At 33.3% G+C, this 18,984-nt stretch overlaps 2 protein-coding genes across 4 annotated transcripts; both read right to left on the bottom strand.

Annotated features, from left to right (window-relative positions):
- Nucleotides 1–920: 920 nt before the first annotated feature.
- LOC109815485 (senescence-associated family protein) lies at nt 921–7,976 on the bottom strand. Of its 2 annotated transcripts, XM_020380223.3 has the most exons (13): nt 7,777–7,975; nt 6,381–6,774; nt 6,050–6,148; nt 5,614–5,687; nt 5,131–5,207; nt 4,957–5,028; nt 3,123–3,191; nt 2,874–2,920; nt 2,665–2,794; nt 2,489–2,557; nt 2,290–2,393; nt 1,458–1,533; nt 921–1,346 (listed from the first exon to the last, which is right to left on the bottom strand). In XM_020380223.3, exons 2-13 carry the CDS (start codon nt 6,710–6,712, stop codon nt 1,176–1,178), a joined length of 1,320 nt encoding a protein of 439 aa, XP_020235812.1. In that variant the 5' UTR covers nt 6,713–6,774; nt 7,777–7,975; the 3' UTR covers nt 921–1,175. The 2 variants fall into 2 exon arrangements, with proteins under 2 accessions (XP_020235812.1, XP_020235815.1); XM_020380226.3 differs by lacking the exon at nt 6,050–6,148 and having other exon boundaries at nt 7,777–7,976.
- A 3,176-nt stretch (nt 7,977–11,152) lies between these two features.
- Nucleotides 11,153–18,515, bottom strand: EMB2762 (CCAAT-binding factor). 2 transcript variants are annotated; one of them, XM_029274832.2, is made up of 14 exons: nt 17,994–18,515; nt 17,838–17,911; nt 17,604–17,665; nt 17,410–17,461; nt 16,965–17,065; nt 16,642–16,718; nt 16,360–16,461; nt 14,584–14,642; nt 14,328–14,502; nt 13,593–13,766; nt 12,395–12,551; nt 11,959–12,016; nt 11,725–11,830; nt 11,153–11,609 (listed from the first exon to the last, which is right to left on the bottom strand). In XM_029274832.2, the coding sequence occupies exons 1-14, from the start codon at nt 18,444–18,446 to the stop codon at nt 11,451–11,453; spliced, it is 1,809 nt and encodes a 602-aa protein (XP_029130665.1). In that variant the 5' UTR covers nt 18,447–18,515; the 3' UTR covers nt 11,153–11,450. The 2 variants fall into 2 exon arrangements, with proteins under 2 accessions (XP_029130665.1, XP_020239451.1); XM_020383862.3 differs by having other exon boundaries at nt 16,642–16,691; nt 17,994–18,514.
- Nucleotides 18,516–18,984: the final 469 nt, after the last annotated feature.

The following is an 18,984-nucleotide window of genomic DNA, read 5'->3' as shown; positions in this document are numbered from 1 at the left end:
TGGTGAAGACATCTTTATGCCACGTTTACCAGCCGGGAACTATGATTAGCATTTTGTTGAAACCGTGACATAAAAGAACAACGGGTGCCCCACATGCGCCCAAAGCACCTCCTTCAGGGATGAAATTAATTTAGTTACTCTATAGAATAAAAAGAAATTATAATCAAATAACTAACCACAGAATGTGTAATTTTGTGGCCAACTCTTTCATGTGGTCTTTCAATCTATAGTGAAGAGTACCCTATTGTTTTAATCACAATCTTTTTAGAAGCTACTCTCTTTTTAGGCTGGACATTTTTAGTTCAAGAGATTCTATCTCAACAATTTTTTGCGGCAACTATACGACGACTTCCAAAATGAAACCTGATATCATAGTTATCCTATTAGCCGACATGGTAGGTTATGATTTATGAGCAACGCTAGCAGCTAAGTGTAATTGTTGTTTATGATCAACAGTTTTCTTGGCATGTAGGTTTATGGTGCCAAAGACACGAAGATAGTATACATCTAAACCAATAAAATGTTCAGCCACATTCACATACTGAGAGTAAAACAAAAACCCATATCTCAATTGACGTTTATTTCAACAATGAATAGCAACAATTCTTGCATCTAATAATATTCAAATTATCAAACATCAAGGAAAGAAATTGCTGGCACGTATATGCAAATGCTTAAACAACCTTGATAGTTGATTCTACTACCTACAAGCGGCATGTATGAAACATTTTTTTTTTTTTTGTAAAAATAGGAAAGATTACAAAGATAGTTGTAATGAAGATTAAACCTAGGTCTTCATGTTTTAACTATCCCAACCCCTCCTCACCTAATTACTAGGCTAACCCTAGTGGTCCTTGTATGAAGCATTTAAAATGCCTCCATCATATAAAGTAGAACAATAAACGGCCCAACTTCAGTGCTGTCGCAGATAAAAGAGCAATTGAGCATTGAGTTCGCATCGGTCTTTCATACAAACAAATATAAGCACAAATGTGCATCTATGATTTAATGAATATGTGAGGAAAGCTCTGCATTTTATGATGCACATAACCAACATATTGGCTTCTTACACTGGCACAATAGTTTCTTTCTAGGGATTGCGTGGGTTAATCCTATACTAGTTAGTATACTTGGGAGGCAACTATGCTATACAGTACAAATGTTTCAAATATTTCTCATTTGGTATCTTCATTATCAGATTCTCTGCTTCCTTTTTGTTCCATGGTGTTTTCGTCCATCATAAACCTCCAGCTATCGCCTTCCTCTATTTCCCATTGTTTTTTCAGTTCATAAATGGCTTTGGATGCCGCAGCAGCAATGGCTTGGTTGCTATCCTCTGCCAGTCTCTGCAACACAAACCGAAAGGAAAAATGAAGTTATATTGCCTATCAAAAGGGGGAAAATGAAACTATAGTGCCTGTCAAAAGTACTTCTCGCAATAAATTATAATCACCCACCTGTAATGCCCCCATCCCTGCATTTCCAAGAGTCCACATGGATGGTGCTGCCGCCAGTGCATTGGCTAAAGCTCGCCTAGAAAAATGCAAATGACACAATGCACATATTAAAAAGCCCACACAAAACAGGAAAAAGAAAAAAAAAAAAAAGGAAAAGCATAATAAGGTATTGATTAAAGTTGCATTCGTGCATGTTCTTTATTTGGTAGTTTTATTTTCGAAAGTGATCTATTTCCATGTTATTACCATATATTTCTATAGGAGGAGTATTAGTAACACTCTTTTCCATTGGTTGAAATTCATTAAAACTTGCAAAATCAGGATAGAGAATCATTAAATAAAATGTGGAACCCACATAATTGTGTGATTTTCAATAGAAGTCAACCAATATAAAAATAAAAGAGTGTGTCAAAAAGTGTTGTTAACATCGGCTGTGAATACTCCAGGGACGAACCAAAAAAAAAAAAAAAAAAAAGTGTTGTTAACACTTCTCTCTCTTTTGAAGCAGAGTATTCATGAAAAGCTTTACATCATTAATTAATCTTTTTTTACCATTACATCATTTGATCAAATCCAATATTGCATAATGTCAGGGAAATTCTAATTCAGTATAAGAATGTCATAACTGTGACAGAACGATGAACATATTTTAATCAAAGAAAACAATATCAAATCACGAAGCCAACAACCATGCAATGATCATCATGGTGTGTGAAAGCACTACCAAAATAAGCTTCCTACTAGTTAATATTGACAGAAATTTTTAAAACAAAGAATTTGATTCAGGATGCAATTGAACTCCTTGAAGGATTGTAATATCACGGTAACTTACCTTGTGCTGACATCAGGGGAACTAGAACACTCTGCCAACAAAGATACACTTAGTTTACCATCCATTGCATCCAGATCTATAAGTGTTCTGATCAACAACTCAAGCTGCCCCAGTAGAAAAGAGTATGTAATTTTAATTACATAAATAATGATTGAGAATTTGAGATCAGACAGAAACAAAATTTAATGGAGAATCAAACCTCTTCAGGATCAGTGTAATCGATTCCATCTGCTTCAGAAAGTGCTGATGCCATACTCCAGTAAGCTTCCTGTACGTCTCAAAATCTTACAATATGATTGATGTGTTTCCTGATTCAATTGATTTAGGGGGACTGGGTTATAACAGAACTAGAACAAAATGGAAAAGAACAAAGACCTGAAGAGCAGCTATCCTTTCTGTGCTCACATCCCCAGGAAAGGAATTTGTGGTTTTTCCATTCTTTTCAAGCATTATTCGACCTCTTACATTATTTTCTGAAAGAGATCCTTTATCTCTGCGAAGAGGACTGCATGCCAACATCATATGAAACATTTTAGAACTTGTATATATATAAGCAAGCAGGCATTTGAAGTTGCTTGACTTACAAGTTATACATCTTGCTCACCATCATGTCATGGATGTTTTTGATAAGCTGCAATGTTACATAATAGAAAATAAATTTATTCCTATGGAGCTTCAAAAAAAATGAGCATGGTATTATGAAATAAGTTGCATAGCATATTTATTATTTATTATAGCATATGCAGAATAATGGCTGCAGGGATCACAAACTGTTAATTTGTGTGTGTGTGGGAAAGTTCAATAGAAAACACTTGCAGAGCATTAAACATCACCTCCAAGGCCATAAGGGCATCTTCCATTGCACGTTGCTTAGCACGAAAGTCAGCAAGACGTAAATCAGCCTAACAGTTTAAAAGTAATGTCAATGGAAGTCTTGTATTTTCTAGCTATTCAAATGTATTATAAGCAATTAGCAACTCTTGTATTTTCATGATATAAACTTGCAAAAGGATCCAATTCCAGCGATCCATGTAAAGATCTACATGAAATAGGAAGCATCTATAAAAACAAAAACAATTATAAAAGAAACTAAGCAGTTTTGTTAGGTTCAGTTGAAAAGAAATATTTTATTTAGTCCATGGTTTGAAGGTTTAAACTGAATCATTTGATATTCCACATATATTATTGTATATATATTTTACACAGAATTGGGATCAGATGATAATGATATAAAACTTGAGATACAAACACCATCTAAGTGCCTGATATAACACCAGAATCAATTCCTCCCACTGGCACACGTTCCAATGTAAAATCTATGGTGGAGATTAATCTGGGCACCATCTCAACTACATTCAATGTTTTAAATTCCTATAAAAAAAAATTATACCCAACTTTAAAACAAATGGGCCTTAAAATCTCCTCACAAAAATTATTTTGGTAGTTCCAACAAGCATTAACAGTAATTACATGTTGATAGTACATAGATAAGTTAAAGCAAAAATATAAAATAAAAAAAAAACAAGTTATAGATCAAATGGTTTGCAATTTATCTTTTCTGAAAAGTACATTGTGTTAAATTTGTATACCTTGCTGTGGTACAAAATATTTTGAATTATAAGAAATTTGAGAGCATGGAAATAGGTTTTGCAATTGCTTGAGTTACTATAATGGCTTCAGATGAATTTCATTTCTTAACAGATTATACAGAATATCAAAATATTATATTAACTTTTAATTTAATTTAATAAGTAATTGCTTGGGAAGATTGAACATCAAGTTTTGCCTAGTCAATTTGTCTTAAATGTGTTAGAAAAGTATTTTATAGGTGTCCCAGAAAATGTTTTAGCGATTATGTGTTAAGATGCAATTGCTAGCAAGGGGTTTGGTTGCCACATCGGAAGTAAAAGATTCTAATGTGGAGTTTATAAGGGCTAGAGCTCTCCAAATAAAATGGGTAGCTTTTGTGGTGTGGTTCTACTTCTCTCAAGGTTCCTATTATCATGCCACTCCCAAGGTGTGCTGATGCCAACCCTTAATAATCACATAGAAAAATACCATGTCTTAAATTTTTCATTTATGTCCACAACTGAGTTTAGTCCTTTGTTAAATAAAGACATTATGTTCAGTGGAAAAGAAAAAACAGGTCTATTTTTAAGATATCTTGTAACACTTTCTTTTTCAACAATCAACACTAAATGATAACTAATAGAAATAATAATGATAGGGAAAACAACAACAACAACAAAAATGGACAAGCTTTTTCCCACTAGGTGGAGTAGCCATATGTTCTATTGAAAATCATGTCTAGACCTCTAAATCCTTCTTCATGATTTCACTAACAGTTTTTCTTGATCTCCCTCTACTTCTATTGATTGAGCTACCCTCCATCTAATATGCTCTCTTGCCTAGTGCTTTTACAGGTCTTCTCTAAACATGCTTCTACCATTTTTTTCTACAATAGGTGCTATCCTAACTTTCTCTCTAATGTATTTATTCTTAATCCAATTTTGTCTAGTATGAGCAAAATAAGTAGAGGCAAGGATATGAGCAAAATAAAAAGGACAAACATCACATGATGCAAATTTTGTTACTGTTGATCTTATATCAAAGTAACCACAAATAGTATCATGTAGATGAAAACTAAGATTAAATGAACAGATTTACCTCTAAGGCCCCATCACTCCAATGCTCATCAGCAGCATTTTTCAATCTGGACTTAGCTTTATCCTTCAATATCTGTAGAGTGTATAATATAAAATAAACAAAAAGAATCATTTTACCACCAATGTATATCCTTCATCTTCAACCAGCAAATTTAAAGATCTAGATGATACAGACAGTAGCAATACGATTAAGCCAGCTAGCTTTTTCCTTGACATCACGGTCAATTTTCTCAGTATCCTCTCTTGCCCGAGCTATGCAACAAAATAAAAGTAAATGTAAGTTGACCCTATAACAGGAATATATGAATAAATCATCAATGAAGGTACATCTCTTGAACTTTCCCCTTTAGAAAAGGGAAGTCATAGGAAGAGAAGTTCAACACAAATGTAGAAAAAGGAGAATTACAATAAGTAATCACCAATTCACTATGATGGAATTATATAGTCTCTTGAACTACAGATGCTGGTTTGATACACTGGCTATATTGTTTGACTTCTTTGTCTCTTCCTTTCTTTATGTTGGGCAGAGGGGAAGGGTGAGGAGTAAAGGGGAGATATTATTGTCCTTGTGTATGAAATGCAATGACTTGTAGTGTATATATTTGGAAAATTATTATTTAAAGTACAATAATACAATATTTTAAGTAAGTGAGCTAACCATCAAGTTTGAGAAATTCAGTCCCAAGAAAAGCAACATCTTGGCGAGCACGAGCATCCAGCCTCATTATGCCACTGAGGAAACAAATAATTAACAGTTATTCTTTACATCAAGACAATTTTATATTATTGTTGTTTCTGGTATGAGTGATATTTAATGGTGTAAAATATAATTACATGAAATGAAGCGACAATAACATATGTAAGTCAGTCAGAGACATTCCATGTTACAATTCCCCATGTCATGATTACTAAAATATCTAGATCAGTTAAACATGGTTTACTGAGTAATTGATTGGATAGTGATAACCAACAGTTCTCCAACTAAAGGATTCTCTGCAGTTCATATAAAGCGTACTGATGAACAGTTGTAGAAGCACATTTCAAACAAAAATAATATTCTTTGTATAAGACAAAAACCAGGTTACTGGCAGTACCGTGAGAGAAACTTTGCATCATTACAAACAAATCTACAAGCATCAGCCAAGCCATGAACAACAAGAATGTGATCATTTTTCTCGTCTTTGGCATTTGCCCTGTACATAAATATATGAAAGGATCTCTAATATGTAAGTTTGAATCCTCAAATATTTTATTGTAATAAAATTACAAGTCATTGTCAAAAGGATGAGAAAGATATATGCTAGTTTGACAAATTGGCAACTGAAAGACATTAATAATTAAGGGGTACAGGTTCAGAATTAGGAAACAGCAGAAAAATTGTAACAGATGGATTACCAATTTACCATCTATATTTAATTCTCTTACCTTGTTAAATCAGAAACATCATCATAAGATGTAATACATTCTTTCTCTTCGGTATTATTTGCTCCTGTTGATTTACATGAGATAGAAGATTTCTTGGAGATCAAACCAACTGGTTTTCCATTATCGAACCAAAACCAGTCATTGGATAAGGTTGATCTCTGTGTGTGGAGAAATCTATGGTTCAGATGTCCATGTTCCAGTCTCTGTCTTGACAACTGTATTCTATTGATCCTTCTTGACAAAGAAAAATAATGTTTTTCATGTGATCTACAAATAGCTGTTCTATTAGTTACAATAGGACTGCTTGAAACTTTGTTTGCAGCAAGTGCCATCAGAAAGGTCAAGAGAAGAATGAGATAGGCCTGGCCTTCATTTCACTTTAAATATCTCAATTCTGTAGCAAAACAACAAAAACAGAATGAAGTCATATAAAATTAAGATTGAAGTTATGGACTTTACAACAAGTACTTTTCTGATCACAGCTTCCATTCTACAGGAGGCATATTACAAGATATGATTTGTATTCTGAAACATACAATTTGAGGATTGATTGACAAAAATGACAAGAATAACCAGAAACCCTTCATAGTTATTAAAGACTGTACCATCATCATTATTTGATGAAAATCAAGACATGTATAAACAAAAAGCTCCATACATACTCTATTAAAAGTAAGTTAGACAGGTTAAAAGTATTGAAGTCTATATCATTTTGTAAAGGATTACTTATTGCAATCATAATGCTATGAATTTTGAACGTTCAAGTTCCAAAAAGAGTCGTCAAGAGTAAGCATGCCTTCTTAGGTTACATGTACTTAACCTCATCCAAACGTTTCTCATAAAGAGCATCTATTTAATAAAGTGAAACTCAGCTAAATTAGCTGTCAAGTCTCAAAAATCCAGATAATCAATCATCTTATTCAAAGCAACATACTTCGAGTACCATGGTTATGATCACAATTTCCATTATTTTGATTTCAGACACCTAAAATTTTAACGCAGGGAAGATAAGTCAAATGCCTGAAATACAAGGTCCAAAACAATAAGCTCAGTGAATTTTATTTTATTGTTTATATAAAATTAAGGATGGTGAATTGATAGAAAAACCATAAAGCAGATCAAAATGCTGTTCACCCTTTTCCAATATCGGGAAGTAAACATTGAACAGCGTCAACACTACTGCTGCGATGATAAAGACTTCAAGTTCTAAGTTCAAAACTAACTAATTATCACAAATACGAGAATTAACTTTCACTCAGAATTGACAAGCCGAACAATTGAAAGAGGAACATGATAGATCCCAAAAAAACAAAAAAGCCGACAGCATGGCACTTGAAGCACAGTGAATGAGAAAACCCTAGCGAATGGAGAGAAATGGTGGAAGGAAGTAACTTACTGGAGGAAGAATTATAGCGTGCGACGGCGCATGAAGAGAGTGAGGACTGAGGAGTGAAGGAAGGGAGAAAAAGAGAGGGATGGAATGAGAGCCACAAGGTGAAGGTGTGGCCCTTTGAATGCCAACAACCAACAAAAACTCAGAATGTATAGCGATTTTGTGCGGTGTGTTGTGAGGAGCCAAATGAAGCTCCACGTCATTTGCATTTGGGGTTCACTCAGACAGGCTTCTCTTTTCGACAGTGACGCAACAACCCAATCCATCCGTAACGGCTTACATGTTTGGATGGAGGTAAAGTCGTAAAGCCAGCAAAACAAATTACTTGTTCTGTTCCACCTTTTTCGTGGAGGTAAAAAACATAAGAGATAAAAAATTAAAAAAATATATATACATATTATAAAATTATTTGATTTCGACGTGACAAAAATAAATAAATTATAATATAATTTCAATGACTGCTATCTCTTGGATTCAAAATCGATTTCTTCATCTAGTTATTTTTGAATTAGATAGTAAACAAGTGGCAGGTGTAAAGGCAATCAATTATGTCTTGAACCTATCTAATATCTATCAAGCTTAAATTACGCTGTTAATTAATTTTGTTTATAGAAAAGGTAATTAAGTTACTCTTTCACTTATCAGAATGTCTAAATTTTATGCTAGTTATTGTAGTTTTAATGTGATTACTTCATGTATTAATGCTCTCATATCAATAAAATAATATAACTTCTTTTGATTAAAAAAAATTAGTCAACATGATAAATATTTACCATATAATATAAAAATGGAATTTCAAATATTTTATTTTTAAATGAGATCTCAATTTCAGTGACCGTTTTATTAGATATTTTATAATTAAAATTCCTCTTTTTTTATATCCAATTCCCCTACCATTGCAAATCCTACCCAAAAAATCAAACTTTGTCTTACATAAAGTTGTCAGAGTATGCTTAATCTCTGGATTTGAAATTGTTGCTTATATATCCAGTATTGGTCATAATTTACAAAAATATTATGTAGTCTTAGTAAGAGGGGGAAGGGTTAAGGATTTACCTGGAGATCCCTTAACTATAAAGGGGTCCAAGGAACGAATCGCACTTTTATCACTAAACTATATCCGCTACAATAAATTATTGTATCTTTTTTCGAACAAAGCAATTAGATATAATTAAAAAAGAAAACAGAGGGGTATAATATTCTAATAATTAGAATATTGACATGGTTCATTAGAGGATCTCCTAAAAAAAATAAATTTTAAAACAAGACCTTCAGGAACAAGAAGATTTAATTGAAAATATCGACATATTCTTAAGGAATCTAAACCAAAAAAGTATTAAAAAAATTAAAAAAAAAATCATTGTTCGAATTTAATCTTTATCAAATCTAAATATCATAATAGTAGATATAGGTATGATTTAATGGATTAGTTTCACTTACTTTTTGTTAATCTTTTCCTTTTTTATTTTTAATAATTTTTTACTTTTTAATTAGAATAACTTTCTTTACTTTATTTGAATTCATTAAAATGAATATACCAATTAAATTTCATAAAAATAGTATCATTGATAAATAAAATATTTTGATGAAAGTAACAGAAATAAAATCACTCATTATTTAAAGATTAATATATATTTTTTCTCATTAGACATGTTTTATTTTTGACTATTTTATGTATATATTAAATAATTTTATTTTCTTAAACTCAACATATTTTAACAAATTTTAAAATATGAAATTAAATTGAATTTTTTACATCAATTCTAATAGGAGTGAATGCACACAAGGTGGATATTCCTCCTCCCAATATAAATTATTTTATATCTAAGATCAGGATTCAAACTCTAAATATTTTCGTTAAGACACACAAACAGCTAACATTTGTGATAACCAATATTGATTGGTAAGCATTAATTTGATATTAGTAGTATTTACTTGTTTTCTAAATTAAAAATATTCAAAGAAACACTAATAAAAAAAATATCTTATTAAAAATATTAAACTATATTAAAAAAAATTACATGTTTATGGAATAATTTAAAAATTTTACAATCATTATCACTGCAAAAGAATTTTTTAAAATTATATCTTTTTTAGATTCAATTGATATAAACTATATATGTTACGAGATAATGATCAAATAAATTATCACTAAGATTTTTAAATTATTTAATTATTAAAATTTAATTAAAAAATTTCGATTCAAAAAGTTAAAATAATTAAATAAATATAATGAGATATATTAAAACATAACTTGTAATAAAATTTGTCTAAAATCTCAAATTTTCTTGACACACTCCTGGAAGTTAAATTTAAGATGAAGGGAGTGGTTTTAAAACAATTATCAAGAAACTGTTGCAAGACACTTTGGTCAATATTTGATATGGAAGGAAGATAATCCAAGTGACTACTCAATCAAATATGCAATACAATTATACATGAACAAGGGGTTGCTACTACGGATGGAGAAACATTAAGTTGGGCACCCCGGATATCTCATGCTCATTCTGCTATCAAGTGGAGAAATGTACTTGTCACCTTTTATTTTCATGCTTTCTATCCGTCTATTTAAAAACAATATCACAAGGGGTTAGAGTTTCAAGTGGTGATACATGAGGACCATAGGAATCATTTTCTAAGATATTACTATTGCCTTACCGGAAAAGAATATACAAGAGCTTGGTGGATTGTGTGATGTGGATCAGTATAACTTTATGGATGCAAAGAAATAATAGTCTTCAAAAAAGTGATATCAGAAATTAATTAAATTTAGATATTTTTCCTCCTTTTTCGAATGGTCAAAAAATATGTAATTATGTTGAAAAACTCTACAGGAATTTTTTACGTGTATGAGTTGGAATATATCTTGTTCTTCCTCCCATCTAATATTACGTCTTCGCTGATTAAAAAAAAAAATGATTGAATGCCCACCAAACAATTAAAGATAGTAAACCGTGTAATGTTTTACTGGTTATCAATATCAACACCCAAAAACAATCCACAGATCAAGTAAAAAACACTCCGCTAAAATATTAGCACTCACTTGGAACCTCCCCTTCACTCTAGAATACTTGCTAATTTGAGTCTTAAGAGTGTTTTCACCTCACCCCCCGATGTGATCCACTGCATTCAGATTTTAGCAGTGATCAAGTGAAGTTGTCTAACTTGTTCGCATACTTGAAACACCTTGTTCGACCGACCAAATATAATGAAAAGGAAAAAAAAATGAAAAAGATGCTCAAGTGTAAAAAAGTTTTTTTCTTTCCTTTCTGTACACCTCCGACTCTTCGAACTCGAAGGCATAAATTTTAATCGGCAGAAACCTTGCCGAGTTATACCACGCGACTTAATAAATGATCCGAATAATGTTCTACTAGAGTGAGGAACAAATCAATTTACTGCATTAAAAAAATGTTGCTAAAATTATCTTCAGATTACATCTATCACCTCAATTTAATAAATAAATATCCGGTTAAGTTTATGCTCCAATGATGAGCCGCAAGTGCACCCTAACATGTCGCCAGGCGGCCCCTCATCTTCCTTTATGCTTCCTCAAGTATAAATAAACAAATCAAACGAGTGACATATCTTCACAAAACAAGCAGACATATTTCCGAGGTGGACAAAAATGAACCGCAAGCACTCTATTCAGTGCCATTTACGGGACGGCATTCTCGTTACGATAAATCTTTAGTACTTTTCTCGTTATTGTCATTGATCATTTCGGGGGTTTCTTCACATTTGAAAGTCCAACCAGCAAAATCAGTCTCTGAAAACAAAGAGGAAGGAGTTGCTTTGAAGAATGCTAGGGGAACCTGCTTTACTCTCCGTGATATCTGCAATGACAAAAGTTGTTAACAATATGCACATCTTTCTCTACTTCCACTTATAATTTAAACAGCATAAGCACATCACGAGAAGTGAAGAAAATTAGAGCAATTATTATATCACCTCCGCTCCTAGGATTGTAGCATATGAACCGGCACTAAAATCGCCAACATTAACTTCACTTGTTTTGGCCCTGACTGTCAAATCATTCCCGAGAGACAAAGCAAACCTAAAAGCACAAGCAAAGCAAGTCACATTTAAGGTAATATGTCAAAATCTAAATATGAAAGTTGAAATAAAATTGTGAAACGAAGAAAAGGAAAACTGGGAGTAAAGCAACAAGGTCAAAACACTTGCCGTGAGACAGGAGGACAGTAATGGTGAAGAATAGTATCAATTTCCCAAAGAGAACTCCCTGCACCAAGAGATCTTCATCAGTAAAACAAATATAGATGACCAGGAAAAAAAATTAAAAAGAAGGTGACTCTAGCACCAAGAGTTAACTATGTAACTTTATTTCCTTAAATACGTAATAGAACTATGGGATCCGATGTAGAATAGTCATTTGGTAAAATTGGTTCAACCCCACAATTGGCAAATCGAAATTCTCCCATTCTGATCAAACTTTAATATATTATGTTTATTTAAACATAAAATTAATGTATAAATGTAAAATTTATACAGGTCATGAAGAGATAAAACAATCATTCAGTTTTCCAGCACTCACAAGGTTGGGTTTGTGGAAGAAAATAGACTCAAGTTAGATTTGATAATAGATGAAGAAGATATTTACTCATTGCAGCCGACTTCTTAGGATCAGTTTCGCTACTGTTAAAATGGTCGATGCCTGATTTCTGGCACGGAACGGCACCAGCATTGGCATTATCCGAGTTAGGAGTCATTACTTCATCTGCACTATTATCACCTTTCCCTTCATCAACACCATCTTCCTGCTCATATTTTAGAAATTAAAATTTCAATCAAAACAGGAAAAAAAAATATTTTTCAACACTTCAACAGAAATATCCCAACCATTTTGCAAAGAGAGGAACAAATATTGTGAACTTTGACATTAGAAACACAACTAAAGAAGAAACTGATAAAAAAAATGAGAATAAAGTTCGTAATTACTTTATTGACAAGTACAATTCCACTTTGCAAAGTCCATTCTAAATGTATGTTAATGGTTGAAAAAACAGCTATTGGCTATATTAGAAGTCCAGTGACCAGTCTCCTAGGGAAACCCAGAGCTGAAATTATTATGACAGCTGAAGTAAAGGTGAACACAACGCATTTGTACCTTCATGCATTCCCTCCCTTAACATATAAAAGAGATAAGGACAGTACTATTCTGTAGGCCTTCTATTTTACAAAGTTGCTCTTCCTAGACCTGTGTATTTCTCTAATCATTTTCTGTATAAGACCAACTCATTCAGTCCCCAACCCTGTTAGACCATCCTTAACCAAGATTCCAGTGTCCTAGCTACCCCAAAAAAGAAATAAAAAATTGAGAAGCAAACAATCAGACAATGCCAATCATCTACTCTACAGGGGAAAAAATAATCTGAATATATGGTTGTCCAAGCCAGGTCAAAATCAATTTAAAAGTTAAAGCACCCTAATCTTCTGTTCTTGGCAGCACCACAGCTAATCATTTTTATCACATATCCCAGCGGCCATTACATGGTTAAGCTACAATTCACAAAGACTTAAACCTCATACTAAACTAGTGAACTACAATAACTTGAAACAAACAGACAAGTCAATTCAGTCCAGATTCCAGAACATGACATATTGTCTTCCAAATGGAGAAGCGAGCTTATAATGGAGCCAACCAACTATGATTTCAAGATCACTGCTCTCTTTCCCTAGCTCCCTAATAATTTCACGTGATCTAATAACATCACTACTGAAGATGCATTCAGAAAATAGAAACCAACAATTTAAGCATTGGACTAAACAAAAAACAAATGAAAGGAAATTGTATTTACCCGATGCACCAAACAGTTGATTGAAGGATGTCTACGCAAAATATTGTGAATTAGAGCTGTAATAACTAATGCCCCTGAAGGAGGAACTGAAAGCAACAACCTACTCAATTTCTTCGCAAAGGAAGCAGCCAGGTAAGCTGGAAGAAGAGGTGACTTAAGACAAGAATCAAGAAGCTGCAATTAGGAAATTGAATATCGTCAGCAAGCAGACATGCATAGGATTTACAAACAACAAAATCTTTCCTATCATTCACTTTAATACTTGTTCATTTGGATATCTTTTCATCATCACTCAATCATGTTCAACACCTTGGTTTTCCCATATTACACATATGTATGGAGTTTTTTTCTCCTCTACCAGGTAAAAGAAAGAGTTGTTCGAGCATAATATTTTGGATGCTAACCTAATCACTATTTTTGAGGAAGTTACTCATTTGATGTGCATAGTATGATGTAAAATGGGCAAGTAGTTTTAGGATTTAATTTATATAAAAGGAGGACTAAAACCAGAAATTTACTTTAGTCGTCCTTTTAATTGAAGTATAAAATCTCCACAAATTTGGCTTCCCAACTCACTTAATATTATCCAAATAGGAAAGCATAAAAAATTTACAATTACAATATAACATTTTAATAGGTCATTAATATGGCCTTCAAACAACTGAACAGAAAGCATTAATTTTAATTCAAAGAACCCCTATTGTTATTCATAAAAAATAATTAATGAAGATTCACCTGGAAAAACCTTGCTCGATGTTTTGCCAAGAAGATAGATGGAACTAAGAGGGCATATAGTTTTTCATAGAAATTTGGGTATTCCAGCCCATACTGGGTCATTAAGACAAAAAGGCTGCTAAGAGACATCACACTGACTACACCACCAACATCATATGATCTTGTTAAGAAGTCACTGCACAAAATAAAGTAACATAATGTCAGATTCTCAAGTTATCAAAACAAATTGCAAACATTGTGGAACGTAGATGTTTACCATAACATGATGGGATTAGATAGATGAGGAATAACTGTTTGGTGTAGATTAACAAGAACCTGGTAATAAAAAAAATCACGTAACTCAGGAAATCAAAAGGAAGGAAAAAAAATGGGGCAGTATAATAATGCAGTTGCATAACTTGCATTCATATAAAACAAAGGCACAAAACAAGAATGCCACATAAACAATAAGTCAATAAACACTAAAACAATTACCAATCACCTTCATATTTTACAAACCTAAAAGGCTAAAATGAAATCAAAAGAAGTCTGAAATAGATTAGGCAAGTAATATATCACGTGATTACCTGGCTTAAAACTATGAGGTCTGATTCACAAATAAAAGTTTGACGAACTGATGGCTAGGACTATGATAGAAACTCAGATCTTTACTAGCCCTAATTGCCTCTCACAAATGACAAGATCTCCTCTCTTAACCTCCCTTCTAATTTATAAGCAACATGCCTTAATGCCTTATTTCTTTGACCAACTAACCTAACTAATTAACTGTCATAACAAAGGGTATCTATCAGACTTCTAGCTAACAGTAATTCAAGATTATAATGGTGCTAAAATCGGAGGGGCATTAAGGACACGGTACATACAAAAAATCACCTTAACTGCAGAAAAAATAACATCCAGATTCCTGAACCAGAACCTCTATTGGTTAAAGAAACTTACTGGCCTGCTTATTTATCAATATTATTTCTTCCATCCACCCAAAAAATAAAGACTGGATGTCCTCAATTTAGGACGGAAATAAAAAAGTTTTACCATGTATCCGATGGTAAGATACATTTACACATAATGTAAGGACCCAATGTTTAAAGAGAAGAGCAACCAATGTTCTCAAGGCATGACATATAAGTCAAAAAAACATTATCACGCCACCATATTTAAAAATATTATGATCATTGTTGTTAAAACCCCAATCTCACTTGTAGGAGCGTAGGAGCCGACAACTTTTAAACCATTTTTGTGCTCGTGTAAAAAGTGGAATCATTATAGAATTGTTGGGTAAACATGGAGAATCAAGGGATTGGCACTTCTTAAGTTTCAGACTCATCAACACACACATATCAGGTTCGACAAGCCAGATTTAAAAAAAAATACAATTGCCCTAATCATCCATCCAAATGCAGCAATCCCTCTTTTCGAACTTGACACTCCCATTTCAAAAAGTGCACCAATATCTCTGCTCTCTTCTGAATATTGTTGAAGAACAGAACAGAAAATGAGATGGAAAATAGAGAGAAAAAACCAAAATAATAGAACTATATTTTTAAGAGCGGAACAGCAAAAGGAGAATAGAATTCTCCCCAAGGATTCCCCCTTCAAAAGGACATCTCCTTTCACTTACATAAACTATCAAATTCATGGAATGCCCCCCCTCAATCTGATTTCCCCTATTTATAAGTTATAATCAGTCTCTTTTAACTGGTCCAACAAACTAACAGTTGTCCTTGTTTAATTCTCATTATATATTCTAACAATGGAAACAACATGGATTGTGATGGCTACTATCAGTACCTAGATGGTTTAAGTGCTGGTTGTGATTTAAAGATAATTGTTCACACACACATATATACTGTATTTCTAGTAGGATCTCACGATCTGTGTTACAATCCCACAATTTGTGCTTCTTCCCCCTTTCCAATCCCACATTGGATCTCATGACAATCTTAAGATATCTTAAATAAGACATTCATACCATGTTTCAGAATATAATGTTTCAGCCATATTCAAATTTTAAAAGCATACACTTGTAAATTACCTCTTTGTAAACATCAAGTGGAAGTGGCAATCTAAGATATGTAATCCATGCCTTAGTAAATTTTAACTTCATCTTCTTGGCAATTTTGGCAGCAGACAATACCTATGCATAATATACATATAACAATAAAAATATGGTAGACAGTAAAATATGAAAAAGTGTACAAACAATTACATTAAATTTGTAAATGAGAAGGCTCTTTAATATCTAAATTTATTAAACGAAGGTAAGAGAACAACTAGGAAATGAGTATGGAATAATGAGCAAGGAATAAAAACCGACATTTTTGCTACGCTTTTGGGACTTCAGTGGCTTATCATCAGCATCCACATCTGTAGAAAGCTGTGTACGGTCACTTTCTATGGACAAAAATTCAAATTACAAATATACAATTACACTAATTTTGGAGTTTCTTAATCTAAAAAGAAATAGCATGTTGAACAAAGTATTAAGGGGAGAGAGAGAGAGAGAGAGAGAAACAGTAAATAGTGCATGTGCATCATATGTATATAGACCTCAAAAGGATCAAAGTCAAGATCTTCTGATTTTTATTATGGATTTATGGTACATAACTTATACACCAAAGTAGAGGAGCAAACAATCACCTGAGCTGCTCCACATTTCAAAATCAGACGTATTATCCGAGCCTTGAAGAGGGGGAACGTGTGATATAGTGTAATAAATATTGTAGATGACAGATTCCACACTGAAAAAGAGTAGATTTTCAAGTTATCAACAGAACTGAGTCAGTATTTGGTTATTCAGATTAAATTATTCATTTCCTAGTTCTATAACTTGGACCAAGTCTTCCTGGCAGAATTCAGAAAATTACAACTTCAAATTTGCACTAGACAGCACTGTGCTGCAAAACTAAATCTATCGCCTATAGGCTATAGCATGTTGTAAGCATGGTTCATGACCAAAGAAAATGATCATTTACCACTAATGATAGCCAACCACCTACAGTGATCTACAAACATATCTTGGCAAAGGAAGGAAATAGAAAAGAGTAGGAGTAGCTTCAAAGCAGTGGCTATAGGTCTTACTAACTTTGAGCTCAATTGACTTTCATTGGTGCCGTCTCCACTTGCAATTTTATCATCTGACAAGGATAAGCTAACGAATTATCCAATGAAGAATATTCAAATAGTTGGAAATTTAAATAATAACACACAAACCTCCTGTTCACAATTTTGCATGTTAAAAATTAGAAGACCAAGACAAAAGCTAGGCTAGAAACACACCTGAGACATCTTTTCCCTCCAAAGTACTAGCAAGCTTTTTCAGACTTATATATGTAAAATAGCTGCACCAAGTAACTTGATAATTCAGCAAACTAACTAAACTCCATAATCAACATTAGCTATGCACTAAAGTTCGTGCAAGTAAAACTAAAACAGGAAAAACATATCAGTGAATCTAGGAGTGAATGAACAGCACGCATAGAAAAACAATGCCAGCAGAATAAATAACCATACCGAACATCAATATACTTGAAATACTTCAATTCCAGTAAATCCACCAAAAACGTAGCGGAACTAGTGGAGTGAACCTGATAGCATCAATCCAAATAAAATTAGATCAATGTAACAACAACAGCAGCAGCAATTATTAATAAAGCTAGCATAACGTACAATGCTGTGGAGAAGTTTGTGGTACAAAGCAGAGTGGAAGGCGCCGCCGTTGGCAACCTTGACGAACTCCATGAGCGTGTCCAAGACGAGTTCCTTGAGCGTTTCATCGGACTGCGGCGAGGCGAGAACGTCGACGAGGGACTTGAGGAACTCGTCGAACTTGGAACGGAGCCAAGCGAGGTAGATGAACTCGGATTGGTCGTCGCCGGAGGGAGCGGCGGCGGACGCGGCGGAGGAAGGGAGCTTGGGGAGGAGAGGGAGGAAGAAGGAGTGGAGCGAGAGGAGGGACTCGAGGACGTGGTGAGGAGGGGAAGAAGGGGAAACGAAGCCGAGGAGGAGAGGGAGGTTGTTGATGTGCGAGGCGGAGGAGAGAAGCTGGTTGCCTAGGGTTTTCAGCTCTGCGACGCCGTATCGTCCTTTCTTCTTCTTCCTTGGAGGTTCAACGCACGCCATGGTTTGTTCCGCAGCAGCAGCACGAGGTTTAGCGTTGAGGGTTTTTAGTTTCGCATGGAGGGAGAGAGTTAGTTGCGTGTTTTGGTAACGGTCCAATGGAGCCTCGGGTCAAGAGGTTCTGTTCTCGGCCCGATAACAGGCCCAATTTTAATGTAGTAGGTCCATGAATCAGTGAATCGCCGTTTATGTTATGTTATATTTTTAGCTGGATTGTAATTTTAGTCCTCTCATTATATTTAATTTATAATTTTAGTTAATTTATAATTGTGTAATTTTAATTTTATAATTTATTCAATCTGTTATTTTAGTATACTCGTTGAATATTCATTTTTTACTCATTAAAGTTATAATATTAGTAACTAAATAGATAATATGATAATTAATATTTAATAATATTTAGATTATGAAAACTATTACAATTTTAAAGAACAACATATGAATATTTTGTAAGGGAAGAATATTTATTTTAGATTAAAATATTTTTTTATTTTTTATAATTTAACATAAATATTTTTAGTCTTGTATTTATTTTTTTAAT

The sequence above is a fragment of the Cajanus cajan genome, chromosome 9 (assembly GCF_000230855.2).
Source record: "Cajanus cajan strain Asha chromosome 9, NIPB_CcT2T_4, whole genome shotgun sequence".
Taxonomy (NCBI): domain Eukaryota; kingdom Viridiplantae; phylum Streptophyta; class Magnoliopsida; order Fabales; family Fabaceae; genus Cajanus; species Cajanus cajan.
Note: the sequence above shows the minus strand (reverse complement) of the source record. Positions and strands in the feature narration are given on the sequence as shown.